Below are 18,039 nucleotides of genomic sequence, written 5' to 3'. Positions count from 1 at the left end.
TCTCTGAAATCAAGAAACATGGCCTGAAAATTTTCAGCTTGCTCTTTCTATTGATATCATCTCATTGCTTCCATTGTCTCAATAATTGTATGGGATTAAAAATAATGGTATGGGATTAAAAAGTAACCTTATTGGCTACAAAAAGATTCCACGCCCCTGGAAAAATGCCAAATTAAAGATCTGAACAAGCCTTGATTTTAATTTTAAATAATTGTCTCCTCCTCCATGCTCGTTCATAGCACATTCTCTTTTAATAAATGTATTATGGGAGTTGTTTATAGAATAAATTAATGTTGTAATAATGATAAATCAGATATGCCTTGTAAGTGGTATCACAGGTTTGACAAGAAATATGTGTATGAGTATGAGAAAGGTTTTCCAATTTTATTAATGTCTTGTTGTCTTTTTAAAAATAATTGTTCTGGCATCATGTGTAAGGGATGAAATTTTGTAAAATTTTGGAAACTATATAGTAATGGCAGTGAAGTTATGTTGATTAAAGTATTTTAGTTTAGTATTTAGTAGAGCAGTGTTCTCAATCTCGGCAAGTTTAAGATACATGGACTGTCAGGCCGAAGATGTTTTAGTTGAGGTCTTTGGCCTGCTACGCCAAATAAACTGTATTCTTAGCTGTGGGAATTTGGGAGGGGTAATTCCATGAGGGATGTGTGCATGTAGCCATAACAAATTCCTAGATTGTCAAGGTTATCCTTTGTTTTTGCACTTCTGCACCTGTATGGAAGGAGATAGGAGTTGCTGCCAAGTTGGCAGATGAAGATTAGTCAATGTGATGGACTTGGGAGTGTGGGGACAAGGACTTGAAATTTAAACTGGGTTGAGAAACACTTGGGACTTCAGATTTGGGTTTCTCCCAGATATGCCAACATGGCTCTGCTAATAAATTGGAACTTAGAGGAATACTTTGCATCGGACTCTGATTTAATTTTTGATGCTATTTGGAACCCTGATGTGGACTTCAACTCCTGTTGGGGGAATTGTGGAAGTTGTCATCCAACCATCTTAAACTTGCCAAGGTTAAGAAACATAGCTGCGGAGCAGTCAAATCAGCAGTCAGGTTTTTCATAAAAACTAAGCTCTATCAATTGGCCTTCAACAAAAGGTTTGGGAATGTAATATATTGAGTGAAAGACAGGCTTTTTCTGAGCACTTGTAGGAAATGAGATTTGGAAAGAGTATGGATAATATGAGTCACTAGGAGAATTATTTTGCTGTATCTTGGGTTTATTCTGCAGAACTGTATAATCATAAACATTGGAAAGATGCTTGGTCAAGAATGATGTAGAAAATTTTTGCACAATCATCAAATAAGTATTTTTCTTATTCGTGTTGTAAACCCACTTTTGGTTTTCAGCCACTGAAAAGATATTTGTAAGTATGTGTCAAGTGATACTATTTTAAAAAGTGTCTCCCTGAGCATCTCACAACCTTTACTTATTGCTTAATCAACCAGAAATTCTGGCTTGATTTTAATCCCTTATTTTAGCTTTAAAATATTCTCGGCACAATGCTTGGTAATTTAACTGTATTTACAGTTAAATCAATCATTATTAGATCAAGAAATAGAAACATAGAAACATAGAAGACTGACGGCAGAAAATGATCTCATGGTCCATCTAGTCTGCCGTTATACTATTTCCTGTATTTTATCTTACAATGGATATATGTTTATCCCAGGCATGTTTAAAATCAGTTATTGTGAATTTACCAACCACGTCTGCTGGAAGTTTGTTCCAAGGATCTACTACTCTTTCAGTAAAATAATATTTTCTCACATTGCTTTTGATCTTTCCCCCAACTAACTTCAGATTGTGTCCCCTTGTTCTTGTGTTCACTTTCCTATTAAAAACACTTCCCTCCTGAACCTTATTTAACCCTTTAACATATTTAAATGTTTCGATCATGTTCCCCCTTTTCCTTCTGTCCTCCAGACTATACAGATTGAGTTCATTAAGTCTTTCCTGATATGTTTTATGCTTAAGACCTCCCACCATTCTTGTAGCCCGTCTTTGGACCCGTTCAATTTTGTCAATATCTTTTTGTAGGTGAGGTCTCCAGAACTGAACACAGTATTCCAAATGTGGTCTCACTAGCACTCTATATAGCGGGATCATAATCTCCCTCTTCCTGCTTGTTATACCTCTAGCTATGCAGCCAAGCATCCTATTTGCTTTTCCTACCACCCGACCACACTGCTCACCCATTTTGAGACTGTCAGAAATCACTACTCCTAAATCCTTCTCTTCTGAAGTTTTTGCTAACACAGAAATGAAGAGAGAAATGAAGAGTGGAAGCCTGAATTGCCTCGAGAAGGGTGGTATAAAAATCTAATTAAACAAATACATCCAAGAGGGCTTTTTAATAAATTCATTTGTATCCCAGTTGTGACTGGTCCTTGATTGTGAGTCCCTGTTCAGTCAGTTACACTTAGTTACTTTCCATCTGGGCTATTGCAATGCGCTCTATATGGGACTATCCTTGAAAAGGAAAAGAAGATGTAACTCGTCCAGAAAACTGCAGCCCATGCAGTTTTAGATATGTTATGGTAGATTTACATAATGAGCTATACTAGTTCCCATTAGATTTCCATGTGTTGTCAACTTTGAAGACCTGCATGGATAGATAATTTGATTAGCTGTATCAATGTGCATTTTGAAGCTCTAACTTTGGCTGTGTAAATTCAATGCAGCTTTGTATGTGTATGGGGTGTGTGTCTATATAATCAGGGAAACATGCATATGTGGCATTGCCAGGTGGGGGGAATCAAACTTACTGGTCTGTCAAAAGTAGTATTGCAATACTGTAACGGAAGCTGAATCTTTGAACATCACAGAAAGATAGCACGATACTACAGTACAGTGATCCCCCGAGTTTCGCGATCCCGATCATTGCGAAAGGCTATATCGCGATTTTTCCACCCGATGACGTCATTCCCTTCCTTTCTCATCTTTCTTTCTCTCTCTCTTTCTCTATCTTGCTTCTTCCTGTCTCACACTCTCTTCCTCCCTCTCTCATCTCTTTCTTTCCTTCTCTCTCTTTCTCTATCTCTCCCCCTCTTGCTCTTGAGCAGCAAGCGAGCAGCCGAGCGGGCGGGCGAACGGGCAAGCGGCAGGCGGGCGGGCGAACGGGCAAGCGGCAAGCGAGCAGGTGGGCGGGCGAATGGGCAAGCGGCAAGCGAGCGGGCGGGCGAACGGGCAAGCGAGCAGGCGGGCGGGCGAATGGGCAAGCGAGCAGGCGGGCGGGCGAACGGGCAAGCGAGCAGGCGGGCGGGCGAACGGGCAAGCGAGCAGGCGGGCGGGCGAATAGGCAAGCGAGCAGGCGGGCGGGCGAACGGGCAAGCGGCAAGCGAGCGGCCGGGCGAGCGGGTGATGGGCAAGCGGCAAGCGGCAAGCGATCTTGGGGTTTCCCCTTTGCTTGGGCGGCGGGGAAGACCGGGGAAGGTTCCTTCGGCCGCCCAACAGCTGATCTGCTCCGCAGCGCGGCAGCAGCGAGGAGCCGAAGATGGGGTTTCCCCGTTGCCTGGGCAACGGGGAAACCCCATCTTCGGCTCCTCGCTGCTGCCGCGCTGCGGAGCAGATCAGCTGTTGGGCGGCCGAAGGAACCTTCCCCGGTCTTCCCCGCCGCCCACACGCAAACTCCACCATCTGCGCATGTGCGGCCATGGAAAAAGGGGCGCGCATGCGCAGATGGTGTTTTTACTTCCGCACCACTACATCCCGAAATATCGATTATTGCGAGGGGTCTTGGAACGGAACCTTCGCGATAATCAGGGGATCACTGTATATCTGTTATTTTGGCAAAACCAGCTGGAACTGTGAACACGTAAATTTTGCCCAGGAAGTTCTACTTATAGTAAAAAGAAAGCAGTCGACAACTGCTCCTCTAGAATTGAAGAGTGGGAGGACACATGTCTAGTAGAAGGACATGATAGCTTGTTCTTTGGACTAAATACCCTGTGGGCTGCTGTCCAAACAGGATTTTCTTAACTGGTTAAGAATAAAATCAATTTCTGTACAAAAAAAGGAGCAGCTTAAAACCAGTTTGGTGAAGGGCTTGAGGCTCCAGGTTCAGAGCAGGAGACTGTGGGTTCAAGTCCTGCCTCAGCCAGGAAAGCCAGCTGGATGACTTTGGGCCAGTCATTTCCTCTCAGCCCAACCCATTTCACAGGGAAAACAGAAGGAGGAAGTGTTGGGTATGTTAACCACCTTGAATTATATTTGTATACATTCTGGTTGTATGGTATGTAGAAGGAGATTGAAGGGATGAAACCTGCCCCTCCAAATTCATGAATAAAAGAAAAAGAGGGGAGCAGAAAATAAGGTAGTACAGTGTTCCCTCCATTTTCGCGGATTTGAACTTCGCGAAAAGTCTATACCACAGTTTTTCAAAAATATTAATTAAAAAATACTTCACATTTTCCCCCCTATACCACAGTTTTTCCCACCCGATGATGTTATATGTCATCGTCAAACTCGTCCAAATATTTTTTTTATAAACTTTAATGAATAAACATGGTAATAATCTAAATTGTTGCTAAGGGAATGGAAAATTATCATTTACGGGTTTAAAGTGTTAAGGGAAGGCTTGTGATAGTGTTCATAGCCAAAAATAGTGTATTTACTTCCTCATCTGTACTTTGCTGAAATTCGACTTTCGTAGGCGGTCTCGGAACGCATCCCCCGTGAAATTTGAGGGAACACTGTATATCCAATGTTCTCCCATCAAGTGTCTTCCTTGCTTCCCTTGTAAGGTCACCTCCAAATATTAAAATTATCTAGATTATTGATTATCACTATACCTTATCATAATTCAATTAATGGGAGAAAACTACTGTGTGAAGAAGCGGAAGGAAAGGATTTTTATTCAGAAGGAGAGGATTTTTCCCCCTCTACTTTTTCACACCCACCTTCATTTTTAACACCATGGTTTTTAAAAGAAGAATACCAGAGTTTCTCCAGAAGTCATCTTTTCTAAAGTTTCCAAGTTTATAGCAACTTTTTTGAGCCACGGTAATCAAAAGTATACAGAGTATTCCAATTGGGATTGCATCACAAATTTCTAAAAATATATATATTCTGTTACTTTTTTGTTTAATTGCTAGTGATCCTTAAATTGGAGTGTTTTTTCAGTGTGGCATTGAATTATCCACTATTACGCCACAATCTATTTCCTGATGTCCTAATTGATTATTACCAAGTGAAACACAATTGCAATTTTTAGTTTTGTCTCCAATTTTGGCTACATTCAACAGCACAGGTCAATTGAAAAAAATCTTTTTTAAAAAAAATGTCTTCCTCTCCCACTTTGCCATGGAAGAAAGTATATTGATCAATCTAGAGTAATAGTGAATTGATTTCCCAAACTCTTTTTTAAAGGGAAAAATACTTACATTTTGATTTTAAAGGCAGGAAAGTAATTGAGATAGTAAATTGATGCCCGAGTGTTATTCCTTTAGCCTGAAAATTAAGTACTCAAACAAGAGAATATTCTGCTCTATGTAAGATATTAATAACTGAAGAAAAAGGCTAGTCTAAATATCATGTTCTTGAGGTATCAATTCTTCTCTCAGTGCAAATATTTTTTTTATATGGTGGAACTGACTTGATTGAGTTCCTGCTTACAAATAAAAGTGAAATAATTCCAATGCAGGTTTACCATTAGAGTAAAAATTAGCCCTTAATTTGTATAAATTTATAACGAGATCTTGTGTTCTCTTGGAATTTTACAGGTTTAGTCCCTGGCTCACTTTTGTCTCTAGCAGTATGATGACTGCCTGAGGGTTTTTTCTGTGCTTTTTTTTAGAAAGCCACAAGCAAATTGCAGTTTATAGGTTGAGAAAGTAAAACAGAAAATAACTACAGAGGCAAATAGCGAAAGAGGTTGTAAAAAGAAAAATCAAACAAGATGTGAAAATGAACTTTATATATAAAGATACTGTAGAATATCCGATGTTGCATTAATAAAAAAATCTTCAAACAATGATGTTAAGATTTACATTTGAAAAAAATGGACAAAATATTTACCATATTTTTCGGTGTATAAGACACACCTTTTTACCTCAAAAAATGGTTGTGTCTTATACACTGAATGTTGCATGTGGGGAGAGTTGGGCAGCGGTCAGCAGCGGTGGTGGCAAGACCTATTCATTCATTCATTCATTCATTCATTCATTCATTCATTTATTTGGATTTGTATGCCGCCCCTCTCCGAGCACTTGGGGCGGCTCACAGCATATACAAAAACAGAACAATAATATAAATCCAATTAATACTACATTAAAAACAACCATTAAATTCTATTAAAAGAAAATAAAACCTATCAAAACAATCATTCAACACTCATACTTGAAACATTCATTGATCAGGGGGAAGATCTAAAAGTCCCAAGCCTAGTGGCAAAGATGAGTTTTTAAGCTCTTTCGGAAGGCAAGGAGGGTGGGGGCAGTGCGAATCTCTGGGGTAGCTGATTCCAGAGGGTCGGGGCTCCCACAGAGAAGGCTCTTCCCCAGGTCCCGCCAGCCGACATAGTTTGGTTGATGGACCCTAAGGAGGCCAACTCTGTGGGATTCGTGCGGCAGAAGACCCTAAGGAGGCCAACTCTCTGGGATTTGTGCGGCAGAAGGCGGTCTCAGAGATAATCTGTTCCTTTGCCATGAAGGGCTTTATAGGTCATAACCAACACTTTGAATTGTGCCCGGAAACAGATTGGTAGCCAATGCAGTCCGCGGAGTGATGGCGAGATGTGGGCATTTCTTGGAAAATAATCCTCTTCCTTATCTGAGTTTCAGAGAAAGAGTTCAGTTCCTTGGTTAGTCTTCTTGAGTCACATGTGATGTCTTCTGTTCTTGTTGGTTTTGCTCACAATTCTTGCTACCCACTGCTCGCCTAATTAGAAAAAGCTGAGAAAATGTTAAAAGGAGAATAGATTAGACATCAATATAAGAACTGAAAGTAGGAGTCAAAGAAGAGTAGGGAAAATAAACCAAACCTATGGAGAATCACATTCAGAGTCTATGCCTGTGATGGCAAACCTATGCAGTGGCTTCTCTGTAGGGATGTGAGCCATTGCCCCAGTTCAGCACCACCACGTATGCATGCGTGCCTCCTGCTGGCCAACTGGTGTTCAGATGTCTGCCATGCATGCATGTGCAGGAGTGGAACACATGCAGAGACTGCACATGCATGCATAGGGGGGGGGTTGTGTGTGTGTGTGGATGGGACACCTGCGGGGGCCATGCATGTATTACATTTGGGGGGTTCACATGCATGTTTTGGGCACTAGATCCGAAAAAGATTAGCCATCACTGGGCTATGCTATTTGGCAAGAAATCTGCAGCCTTCAACAGTATAGTTAAGACAGACGGGATGTGAGTGCTTCAGACTCAAATGAGGTTGAGCTCATATTTAATGAATGCAAATGATAGTTTATTTCTGTTTAAGAAGTCCAAAAATCTATTGGCAAATTATCAGGCCCAAGCCCAGAGATGAGAAAATGAGATCCAATCAGATCCAATCCTTTATTTCTTTAAATCTAATAGACAGAATCTTGCCAAACTAAAGCTATAGTCTTCAAACCTTCTCAATATATGCTGTAAGATTCTAGGGTGTGGTTATCCTGAACCTCAGCCCCATCCAGGTCAGCGTCTTGATTTGGGTCTCCTGGGAAAGCTCTGAGTTGGCAAAATTTTCCCCCTCTGCTGCTGCAGGTGCACATTCCATTACACCCACATAGCTATCGCCTTTATATGAGCAAGGTTTTTAATTTTATTTATTTAATTAGGAACTTCCTCTATATCATTACAGCAAAATTACAGCTAGTGTCCAGATGGCATATATTGAACAAACCAGCCTAAGTAGACCTTTCAAAGACATTACTACTGTATATATAAGGGATACTATTTCTGCTCCATGAATTTCTGCTCCATGAATAATGCCTGCAGAAAGCAACAGAGACAGAGAGTGAGAGCATTGAACTGTCAGCTCAATGGTTTGTCAGCAATAAAATCAGAAGTTTCATGTTCCAGTGCCTCTGTACAGTGTTCCCTCGATTTTCGCGGGTTCGAACTTCGCGCAAAGTCTATACCACGGTTTTTCAAAAATATTAATTAAAAAATACTTTGCGGGTTTTTTCCCTGTAACACGGTTTTTCCCACCCGATGACGTCATATGTCATTGCCAAATTTTCATCCGACTTTAATAAATATTTTTTTAAATAAACTTTAATAAATAAACATGATGAATAATGATCTAAATGGTTGCTAAGGGAATGGGAAATTGCACTTTAGGGGTTTAAAGTGTTAAGGGAAGGCTTTTGATACTGTTCAGAGCCAAAAATAGTGTATTTACTTCCGCATCTCTACTTCGCGGAAATTCGACTTTTGCAGGCAGTCTCGGAACGCATCCCCTGCGAAAATCGAGGAAACACTGAAAGACAATAGAGAGTTTCTTCTGTAGATACATAGAAATGCTTTTACATCACCAACCTTATAATATGTGGAATATCAACAAACTCAAATTAGGTATGTATAAATTAGTTTCAGGGATTTCTATCAGGCCTACAATTTTCTCATGCACGGCCATTCATGCTTATGATATGTTTATAATAATATGTGGCATATTCCTCCCAAAAATATTTTTTACAGTCCCCCCTCTAATTTTAGGACTTCGATTCTTCTAATCAAATCAAATTAAAACAAGAAATATACATATTATATACATATTCTTCGGAGAGGAGCGGCATACAAATCTAATAAATATTATTATTATTATTATTATTATTATTATTATTATTATTATTATTATTATTATTATTATTTTGCAGTTAATGGATCAACAGTCATCAGGGTGGTTTTGGTTAAGAAATGCTCTGAATGTTTATTCTGTATCTCTTTACTTATATTATAGTAAGGCCATCTGCATGCAATCCAAGTTACTCTTAAGCTGGTTCTTAGAAGGTTTTTTTTTATCATTGTTCAAAGAAAAGAAACACTCAGCTGTGCATACATGAGATGTGATGCTGCCCTTAAGCTCCGGCAGTTCCAACATCTGCTTTGCAAGGCTGATAATAAGAACTCACACTTACATCACAGACCTGGAAAGGTTTTTAAAAGATGTATAAGATTGTATTTCCAAAGCCGAGAGCTGTACAGACTCTTCTTTTCAGGGACTGCCTCTGTTCAATCACATATACTTGTCCCATCAGATGTGGTGGAAGTGGCATGCTTGGGTTCCATTAATTCCCAAGAAGAGGACCTTTTCTGTCATTATCTTTGCCCTTTCAAGTATCATCTCTTGCATATTGGATTGACTCCCAGTCCTTCTAGCTTTCTGTATGGCCCTAAAAATGTCAGTTTCCAACAGGCACAGATGAGAGCATAATACTGCTTGTGCTATGGCTGTATTGATGAATGCTGAACTATCTTAGTTATGAATGTTATAGTATTGGGGTTTTTTAGTTATTTTTATTGTTCTTAAATTGCTGTGTTGTTTTGATGTTTTTATATTGTTTTATAAATTGTGGGCTGTGGGAAATCATATATTTAAGATGGGAGGCAGTACGAATTGAAATAATCAAGCAACAAACACTGGAATTAAAGGACAAGTAAAAGAAGTTGGGTTTCAAAGAGAACCTGGGCTTTTCCACGTGGAACCACTTTTACCTGTCCCATCAGACTCTCCAGCTGCAGCCTAGAATAAGTGAGCAATGGAGCAGCTATGGCCCTTTCATGACTTGTGGACTTCAACTGTCTCATGCTGGCTCAGAGTCCACTGTCATAAAGAGGACATAGTTGCTCACCCATGTCTTTTAGTCTAATATTGCAGGGTCCCAAAAGCATATCTTCTTGATGGTACTTGCTGTTTGGAGTGACACTTCCACAGAGATCCATATTGTTCTCACCCTTACTAACTTTTCCAAAATTATTAAAAATCTGATTGTTTTCCCAAGCATTGGGATAAGATGATTGTGGAGCTCTGATTTGTTATGGTTGCTGCAGATTTTTGTTTTTGATATTGAGTTAGCCTTCTGGTCAGCTCTGTTTTTTAATATGTTTTCCCCCCCCTTGTTTTATTTGAAAGCCATTCAGAGTCATTGAGGAGTTAGGTAGCCTCAAAATTGAATAATAAATATGTACTTTTGGATTAGGATTTCCAGGTTTGATTTTTTAAAAAAAAAACTAATAGATTTCATGATTGAAAAAAGTGTAAAAACCCTAAGTAAACTCACAGAAAGTTTTGAAGAACTGGGTTCTAGAGTAAATAACGTTTGTGATAATTCTCAGGATAAAATCCTGATTTTTTTTCCTCCTCTACTCAGAACATTTCTGAATACAAATGCTTTGCTTGCTTTTTAAATAAATTTATTTCATGCTTTTAACTGGGAAAATCGATTGAAATTAGAATCACAATTATGGGCATGTTGATGTATGTTTTTATTTCACAGTATATAAAGGGTTATGTATTTGTAGAGTGATTTTAGTTTGCATTAATTTGTTGGGTACTGTCCCTATAAAATTAAGAAGCTGGCAGTTTATGTTTTAATGAACACCTATAAAAGACTTGTCTGGTTTTTTTTCAGAAGCAAAAATAGAATTCGTATTTTTATAATTGCCCATTTTTAATGACCTGTTGTTATTTTTTTATTTTTGCAGGTATATACGTACAAACAGAGATCACTTACACATCAAAAAGTTACATCTATGCAGCCTACAAGCACAGATGGCCTGGAAGATATGGCAGCACTGATAGATCTCCATGAAGGTGCAATCATGTATAATTTATTCCAGCGATATCAGCAAGGCAAAATTTATGTAAGTGCCTAGAAGAGCAGAATAAGATATGAATACTTTCATGAATGATCATGTTAATTTAGCATTAAGAAAATTTTCCTTGCAGGGTACATGGAGGCTTCGGAGGGGGGCAGCATACAAATCTAATTTTTTATTATTATTATTATTATTATTATTATTATTATTATTATTATTATTAAATATGGTGTAAGGTATATGGCAATTTGGTGAAAATGATTCCTTAATACTGTTGGTAACTCCAATAGATGAACAGCCATTTTAGGCTATTCAAATGGAGACATTTTGCCTAGTCAGTCTAAAATGGTGAAATTATGTTTCTTATTCTTTTTAAATAGGAACCTACTTTATTATACTTAAAGATCAGTCCATATTAATGACAAAAACTAGAATTGTTATTATTTATTTTATTATTTTATTAGAGTTATAGGCCACCCCTTCTCCTTGCTGACTCAGGGTGACTTACAAGGATAAAAATGGACATAGTAACAGTAAATAAAATGAAAACATTGGAAATAAATAAAAACCGCTATAAAAAACAATCAATCATCCCTCTTTCATACTAATAGCCGGAGTGAAACTGTTACTCAGGGTCCCCAGGCCTGCCAGCACAGGTGTGTCTTTAACGCCTTTCGAAAGGCAAGGAGAGTGGGGACAATGCGGATCTCGGGGGGGGGAGTTGGTTTCAGAGGGCCAGGCCGCAACAGAGAAGGCTCTCTCCCGTGGACCCGCCAGTTGGCATTGTTTGGTGACGGGGCCCGGAGGAGGCCAACTCTGTGCGAACTAACTAGTCGCAAGGACATGTGAGGCCAAACTTGTCCCAGTATTACATCATACAGTGAAAAGCAACAGACTTTTTTTTTGTTAGCCTCTACCCTGATATCCCCACTTCAAGGAGATGGAATATAATTTTTTATTCAAAGATATGACTATAATTTGGGGAGGAAGAGAACTTAAAACCATATAAGTACATATATGACTCCAAATTCCATTAATTTTGAATAGCAAAATTCTCATTCCAGGTATTTCTTTCAAGCCTATTTGTAAATCATGGTAGAGTGGCACCTTACGTTCAGATACTAGATCAGTACTGTTAAGGTTATTTGATGGTTAGATTTCTATAGACATCTAGATAGATTCTGCTCTGTTATATAGTTCCTAGGCTTGAAAATAAAAATGGCTAAGACTGTTATTTGAAATACTTCATCTAAAGTAAAAAAAAGTTGTCTACATCATAAAGACAAGACTATAATTTTGGGGGCATTCAAAACCTGGTTCCAAAATTAGATATGCCAGTGGTATGGTGGTTACGTGGCTTGCTTTATCAAAGACAAGTATGTCTGAAAAGTACTGTAGAAGTTACTCTTTCATGGGATAGTTGCACTTTACACAGAACATTTGGGGAGGAAGAGAACTTAAAACCACATAAGTACATATATGATACAGTTAAAAGCAAGGACAGTCTAATTATGGTGTTAAGAATTGGCTCCAAATGTATTTGTTTCCCACAGATTGCAGACTGTCAGCTGGTTTGGGTAAATACAAGCTGAAATGAGGTCAAAACAGCATGAAAGAAAGTGATTGAAACAAGTTTATGTTAGAGCTAAAAATAAAAATGATTAATAAATTTTGGAAATGAATCCTCTGTATATCCTCTGTGATTCAAGCAAAAGCATTGCTTTTTAGCACATATATTCTTTTAGACATAACCAAGAGGTTAATGAAGGTTTTACCACATGGAACAAACAGCTTTATCAATGATTAATTTTATCTCATTACTATTGTGATGAAAGAGTTCCTCCTATTTTTGATATTAATTTGTTTTGTAGAGGTAATAATTTTAAGATAGCGTTTATAATTGTACCTAGTTCTCAATGCTTAAAAGAAGAACGAGTAGAGCATTTAAAGTATGATTATAAGCAGATGATAGACCAAATGCTGCCACAGTTTGCATTTTGAATGAGATTTTTCTTGTATAATAGTTGTTTTGTCTAGTGAATATTCCTGAAGGAAAATTCAGGAAATAGGGAGAGAACCTTAGAAAAGATTTTAAGAGACATCAAGGCCTAGGTGTGATAGTAAAGGGATAGTTAAGAGAAGAAGAGAGAGAAAAAGAAGGTGACCTACTGTAGATCAAAGAAATAACAATGGTAAACAATGCCCATTGCTGGAGAGACGGAGTAACGACACGGACACAAGAGCTGGATTTAAACTGGGTCATTTTTATTAACATAAATTTGCATAATTTATTCATTAAATTTGCATATATTAGCATAATCAACTATGACCCGGAAATGGACCTGCAGGGTCAAACAAACACTTCCGGGGCGGAAATGACGTTAGGGCAAAACTTCCTGGGCAACTCATGGGCGTATCTCGATGCAAGTCCAGGTGAGGGACCACTCCATCACCTGCGACCCTGCCATGCTTTGCATGAGGGGGGTCCCACCGGCTAACCCGAATCCGGGAATTTAAAGGTGCAGGACCCAAAGACAGGTTCCCCCCAGCCGCTCAGGCAGTCGCTCCCTCCATGAGCTTGCGGAGAACCTGTCAATCATCCCCAAAGATGCCCAAGGGAGAACGCGCGGTTGCTAAACCACCCCCCAATTTTTCCGCCCCTAACCTGCCTACCCAAATGACCAAAGGTAAGCCAATTAATCTAATAAAAAATACAGGCACCCCCTAACCGCACATCCATCTCCTCAGTGTGGAATGGGCGAAAAAACAGCCCAGCTAAGAGGCAGAACTGCAAAAAATTCCCATTCGGCCCCCTAAGGGCGACCCCTAAGCACACTGCAAAATAGGGAGGGCGGGCGGGTGTCTGCTCGAGGCTGCTGTCCGGGCGGGAAGGCTGAGCCTCGGGCCTGCTCGCCCTTATATAGGGCAAGCAGGCCCCGCCCGGACCAATCAGCAGCCAGGCCCGAAATCCCGAGCGAAGTCTCACCTCGCGAGACTTCACTCGGGATCCAAAATGGCGGCCATCCATGAGGGTCCGGTGTCTCCCGGTCCCTCCAGCAAAGCCTGCCTGCCGGGTAAGTCCAGCGCCGTCATTTTATTTCTCTATCTATACATGCCTAATTTTTATGGCTGCTTTGTCCATTGCACTAATTTTATTTAAACATTCTTGGTACGTTTTATATTTGGAAGATTTGTTGTACAGCGTAAAACTATATCAACTTTAATTGAATCTCCTTATGCTTTATATCTTTGTTTTGGTTCAATAAACTCTTTTAATAACACTTGATCCATCTAATTATGAAATGCTTTGCAGTCTAATTTTATTCTCAGGAGAGATCTTTCAGTGAGATAATATTAGACTATATATTAATGATAAATGAAAGAATGAATTGTTTTATTCTCTTATGGCTTCTAGCTAAATGCAAAAAAGCATTTTAGACATTCCAATCTTTGTTATCTTAATCTACTAAACATTGTTTTAGCAGTATCTATATTCTAGACACTGGCTTTGCCCTACTAATTCTGATTTACAAGTGAGCTTAAATCCATTTAATATTTTGGAAGCCATAATTAAATGTGGTGATTTACCTATGATAAAAGTAGAGGCTAGTAAGCTCTCAGATATACTGATCTTCCAAGGAACAAGAAACCACCAGGCCTATATCGTGATTTTAGGTAGTCTATACTCATTAGAAATTTCTATGTGTTTTTCTTCTGGTTGATGTTTCCGCTTTTTTTTTTTTGATCAAGGTAATTTTGCAGATATAAATGATCAAGGGGTTTAAATATATGACCTGTATCCTTATTTCTCATGACTTCATTTCAATTCTTGTCTCTCTGTGTGTCTCTCTGTGTGCATGCATATATGTAAGCCTGATGTGTCTAGGCCAGCCTTCCCAACCTTTCCAGCTTTGCGGACTAGTGGGGAGGGGATGTTTCTGTGTGACTCGCAGGAGAGTGTGTGCACACGCAGGAGCTCCATTTGCACTTGACCAGTGCTTACACAAATGCAGCTCTGTGTGCACGTTCACCCACCACTTCTATAGACAAGTTCTGAATCGAACACGGCACGGGGGTTGGAGACCCTGGCCTAGGCAACAGTGCCCTATCTCTTGAAATGGAATGTGTAACAATATTTGCTATTTAGTTGCTTTAACTGGTATAAGAATAAAGGTTCTTTAGAGTCTTGTTTCAAACCTTCCTCTCAGTACATCTATTTGTGAAATTTATTTGTTCCAGCTGTAGAAGGGAGAAGATAAACATCTTACTCTTTACAGATAAGGACATTTTTTTCCCTTGAATAGTAGTAGTTTAATTTGTTTATAGAGGAATATTTTTATTTATTTATTTATTTATTATTTATTTAATTTGACTTCTATGCCGCCAATCTTGAAGGACTCACAGTTAATACATCTTACCTGCCCTATTGCATAGCATCTTGTTATGGGAACCCAACACATGATTAACTGATGGGAGATTTCTGTAACAAATGATGTAACTACTGTAGATAGAAGGTTTTATAAGCATATAATCATATGTTAAACTATTGCTTTTAAGAAAAAATGTTTGACCTCAAACATTTAACTTATAATTTAGGGAGAGAATTGGACTCTGTCCCTTACAAATTAGATAAACAAATTAAGCATAAGGCAAACTGAAGTGTTGGTAAATCAAGGGTATTTGCATGCATGCACCCATAAATTACGACTCACTTTATGATACAAGAAAGAAACAGCCTATCAAGTGCTGGGCTGCCTTACATATTTTTTGGTACTAATTTGTGTTCAGTGACTGACCTACTTGGCTCACAGAAAAATGAGCTTGCAAAATGGGAAGCAACAGAGTAAGATAAAGTCAAACATACTGTGTCTCAAATTACAATGTAATTCGTTTTATCAATAACAATTGGGTCAAATTGCTACAGATGGATCTTCTGTTCTCTGTATTCAAACACAGATTGCAAGAACTCAGAAACAAAACATTACTTTGAATTCCCATGCTGTTCTGTGGGTTTCCTAAAGGAATCTGGCTGACCGCTACTTTTATTTTTACATTAGAAAGCACACCCCTTCTACAACACCATATAATAAACTGTCTTTGAAATCCCCCATCTGGTATGTTGCTTCTGTGTATTTGCATGTGTGTGTCTAGGCACATACTTTTCCAAAACACAAACTAGCCTTGGGTATGTTTCTTTTAATGATATGTATCTTTGCCAACATTAAAATAAACGTTTTAGTGATTCAAAGTTATAGCCTCACTTCCTTTTCAATATGTTTGGCATTGAAGAAATTTTGAGAGTTTGTATAAAACAAAAGTTCTAAAGGATTCGAAAAGTGAGGCAACTGTAAAGTTACATGAGGGCTTTATAAGAAATAAAATTTAGTTAATCTGTTTGTGGTTTAATTTTTGCAAACATTCAATTGAATAAATTTCTGAATACATCCCTGATAATCATTCATACTGTTAGTACCATAGTGACAATATTTAATTCAATGGGCTAAATGGAAATCATGTAGTTAAACATTTTATTTATTACAGTACAATTTTGATTCTTTGGACTTCCGTTCAATTATTTTTCCATGCAAACTAATAAAACTTTTGGTTTGGCATCAATGCATGCATATTTGATATAACTTACATTCTTTGTGCAAATATAAAAACAGCAATTATGTAACTACAAAACCAGAGAGATAATATAATTTTGGATTTAAAAAGCATTTACTTTTAGCAAAGACTGCTTCACTTCAGATGGCCAGTTGAACTGAGATTTTCCTTCATTTTGCCTTGTGTATTTCTTGGAAGAGTTCTCCACTGGGTTCCTCCTTTGTTCAAGACTGTCAAGGGTCATAAAATGAAACATCCATTCTTCTTTGCTCTTTATTCTGAATATTTTTAAAAAAAGAATAATCTGGCTTTAAATTCAGTCTTTAAAAAAAATATTTTTATTGCTTTTTGTAAAAAAACATACAAGACAAACAAACATTTAACATAGATGGGGCTACAATTGCCCCACTCAAATTAGAAGTCTTCTAATACAAAAAAGAAAAACTCTGAGATTCTTAAAAATATAGAACATAGAAAAGATTAAAATAATCTAATCATATACATATTACTTTGTGTACCAATCACTTAACATTCTTTTTATTTAACCATATATAAATCCTTTCCCAGATTCTATAAAAATCTGATTCTTCTTGATTACTTAATTCAGTCTTTAATGTCGCCAATTACCATATCCAATAGGACTGGCTCATAGATTAGGGTAGGAGTCTAAATAATAGGAGTCATCGTTTTGTTGTGGTTCTCTTTCCTTCAGGGATTCTTTCAGAAAGTGTTGATAGAGGAAAGACCAAACCCCTGACTGATTCTTTGTGAGATATCTCAGAGCTTAGTTCTCTCCTCACTTCTGTTGAACATATTCATGCTAATGCTACCCAGTTGTACATCTCAATTCTTGATTGCCCACATAATGTGTAAGATTCTGCTTCATTTGAAAGAAATTGTTTGACTTTTGAGGCTTCCTGAATCTGGAGAGTTTCATATTTGTGTGAGGCCGTACTCTCCCAGAAAGTGTGGGTATACAATTTGGGCCTATTCTTAGACTTAGAATTCCTGCTTGAAGGACAATGTAGCTATGGCTTGGAGAGACTTTGCACAATTATTGCCAATTGTGGTTATCCCTGGTTTGGGAGACCTTCCTTTAAGACTGCACATCCTCTCCAACCTCTTCGCTATCAGACTCGGGTGCCCTCTGGAATCAGCCCCTCGGATATTCAGACTGTCCCCACCCTCCTCATCTTTCATAAGAGTTTAAAGACTCACCTATGTCCAGTCAACGAAGCAGTGGAAGTGATGTGCCGGTGCCTGGAGGCTGTTGGGGCCTGGATGGGTGTCAACAAACTCAAACTCAACCCAGACAAGACGGAGTGGCTGTGGGTCTTGCCTCCCAAGGACAATTCTATCTGTCCGTCCATTACCCTGGGGGGGGAATTATTGACCCCCTCAGAGAGGGTCCGCAACTTGGGCGTCCTCCTCGATCCACAGCTCACATTAGAAAAACACCTTTCAGCTGTGGCGAGGGGGGCGTTTGCCCAGGTTCGCCTGGTGCGCCAGTTGCGGCCCTATTTGGACCGGGAGTCATTGCTCACAGTCACTCATGCCCTCATCACCTCGAGGCTCGACTACTGTAACGCTCTCTACATGGGGCTACCTTTGAAAAGTGTTCGGAAACTTCAGATCGTGCAGAATGCAGCTGC

At 38.8% G+C, this 18,039-nt stretch overlaps 1 protein-coding gene across 1 annotated transcript in view; it reads left to right on the top strand.

The window, feature by feature from the left end:
• MYO10 (myosin X) overlaps nt 1-18,039 on the top strand; it is a 177,513-nt gene that overhangs the window by 59,774 nt on the left and 99,700 nt on the right. The window contains exon 3 of the mRNA XM_070747109.1: nt 10,667-10,825. Coding sequence (XP_070603210.1) covers nt 10,667-10,825 — 159 coding nt within the window. The remainder of the gene's footprint in view (nt 1-10,666; nt 10,826-18,039) is intronic.

The sequence above is a fragment of the Erythrolamprus reginae genome, chromosome 3 (assembly GCF_031021105.1).
Source record: "Erythrolamprus reginae isolate rEryReg1 chromosome 3, rEryReg1.hap1, whole genome shotgun sequence".
NCBI lineage: Eukaryota > Metazoa > Chordata > Lepidosauria > Squamata > Dipsadidae > Erythrolamprus > Erythrolamprus reginae.
This window is presented reverse-complemented; position numbering and strand designations above follow the sequence as displayed.